Below are 2,143 nucleotides of genomic sequence, written 5' to 3'. Positions count from 1 at the left end.
GGGAGGATCTCAGTTCAAAGCCAATCGGGGCAGGCAAGTCGGTGAGGCCCTTCTCTCCAATGAACCATCCCCGAACCGGGGGTGCAGCTGCGGCTTCCAAGGGGTAGAGTGCTAGCCTTGAGCAAAAGAGCTCAGGGAGGGTACCCAAGGCTCTGAGTTCAAGCCCTCGGACCGACAAAAAGCCAGAAGAAAACCCCACCCCGTATCATCCAATCACACCGTGTCCGGGCACCACCCTACCCCCCCCCCAGACGCAGCCCCCCCTAAGCTAAAGGACATCATCCCTGCAGACTACAAACGCTCCTCACCTAACTGTCCGGGATAACATGCGCACCCTTGGCCAAAGGCTTCATCTTTTTTTTCCCCCCTTTACATTAACATCTAGGCGATACCACCACCTCGCTGCATCTCCGAGCAGCTAAGAGGAGGCGTCGGCACCCGCTTTTCGAAAGGGCTGCCAGAGAAACGTTGACAAACCTGCCCTGGCTGCCTGCGAACTTCCCAGGGCCTGCCCGGCTCTGCCCGGGGGAGGCAGCCATGCCATTAGCGCTAATTGGAGCGGCTGCCAAGGCAACCTTCCCGCAGTTTGCAAACACTCCTGGTACATCCCCTAGGCAAGGAACCCCGCAGCCCCCAAGGGGAAGAGACAGAGCCTTCCCGCCACACACAGAAACAAACGCTGCTTGAGCAGCCCGCCTCTCCTCTACCCTGCAAGTGTGGGAGACATTTTCATTGTGTTTATCTACTGATGTGTGTGTGGATGTATGTGTGAGAGATGGAGACAGCAACAGAGAGACACAGAGAGAGACAGACGGGTGCACAGACAGACAGACAGAGAAACACAGCAAGAGCCAGGCACCGGTGGCTCCCGCCGGTCATCCTAGCTTCTCAGGAGGCTGAGATCTGAGGATCCCAGTTCGAAGCCAGCCCAGGCAGGAACGTCCGTGAGACTCTGATCTCCAATGAACCATGAAAAGCTAGCAGTGGAGCTGTGGCTCAAGTGGTAGAGCGCTAGTCTTGTGCACCAAAGCTCAGAGACAGCGCTCGGACCCTGAGTTCAAGCCCCAGGACCAGCATGTACACAAGCACATGCGTGCATACACACACACACACACACACACACACACACACACACACACCTGAACTGGAGGGAATAAGGGTAATGGGCTGAATTTGGTGACAATACTACAAACACACACACACAAACACACACACACACACACATACATACGTATAGAAATGCCACAATGAAAACCCTTGTACAATAATAGAAAGAAAGAGGGGGGGAGGGAGGAAGAGAGGGAGGGAGGAAGGAGGCAGAGAAAGGAGGGAGGAAAGGAGGGAAAGAGGGAGGGAGACCGGAAGGGAAAGAAGGAAGGAAGGGAGGGAGGGAGGGAGGAAGACCGGAAGGGAAGGAAGGAAAGAAGGAAGGAAGGAGGAGGGAGGGAGGGAGGGAAGGAAGGAGGAGAGACAGAGAGATCAAGCAGTTGAAAACTCCGGGCGAGGAGAAGGCCCGGACGGAGGGTCTGGGAAGGCAGCTTCCCACCCAGTCCTGGGCCCTGGCTCCCACCCCCGGCCCTGGCTCCCACCCCCCCCCCCTCCCCAGAACTAAACAAAGTCTCCCGGCCACCCCAGGCCCCGGGGGCGGGCAGAGCGCAGAGCCAACCCGGCCACTTGGCTCAACTTCAGCCAACCCTTCCTTAGAGAGGGAGGGAGGGAGGGAGGGAGGGAGGGCCACGTGTGCACACCATCCCCGAGCCGAGACCCCCCCCCCCCGGGCCTCCCCGGAGCCATCCCGCAGCCCCTCCCTGACCCCCCCACACCCGGTTCCTGGGGTACCTGGATAGAGGGGCGCAGGGGCGCAGGCGGGGCGGGCCACACCGCTAATGTTTAACCCCACGGCCGGGGCCGGGGCCGGATTCCTGGCATACTTGTCCCCGGGGCCGGGGCACTGCGGGTCCCCCCCCAACACACAGGATCAGGGGCGCGGGAAGAGGCCAGGGTCCCGCCCCTGATCCAGCCCAGCGGCCCAGACCCCGCCTCCAGACTCACTCCATCCCCCACCCCACCCCACACACACAGGCCCCGGGCCAGGGGGGTGGGAGGGGGTGGGGTGAGGAGGGTGGGTGGGCCCTCAGTCCTC

The 2,143-nt window shown here is 60.8% G+C and overlaps 1 protein-coding gene across 1 annotated transcript in view; it reads right to left on the bottom strand.

Moving 5' to 3' along the window:
• Dzip1l (DAZ interacting zinc finger protein 1 like) overlaps positions 1-539 on the bottom strand; it is a 10,500-nt gene extending 9,961 nt beyond the window's left edge. Inside the window, exon 1 of the mRNA XM_048334447.1 lies at positions 393-539. Coding sequence (XP_048190404.1) covers positions 393-539 — 147 coding nt within the window. The remainder of the gene's footprint in view (positions 1-392) is intronic.
• Positions 540-2,143: the final 1,604 nt, after the last annotated feature.

Source organism: Perognathus longimembris, chromosome 26, assembly GCF_023159225.1.
Source record: "Perognathus longimembris pacificus isolate PPM17 chromosome 26, ASM2315922v1, whole genome shotgun sequence".
Classification (NCBI taxonomy): domain Eukaryota; kingdom Metazoa; phylum Chordata; class Mammalia; order Rodentia; family Heteromyidae; genus Perognathus; species Perognathus longimembris.
Note: the sequence above shows the minus strand (reverse complement) of the source record. Positions and strands in the feature narration are given on the sequence as shown.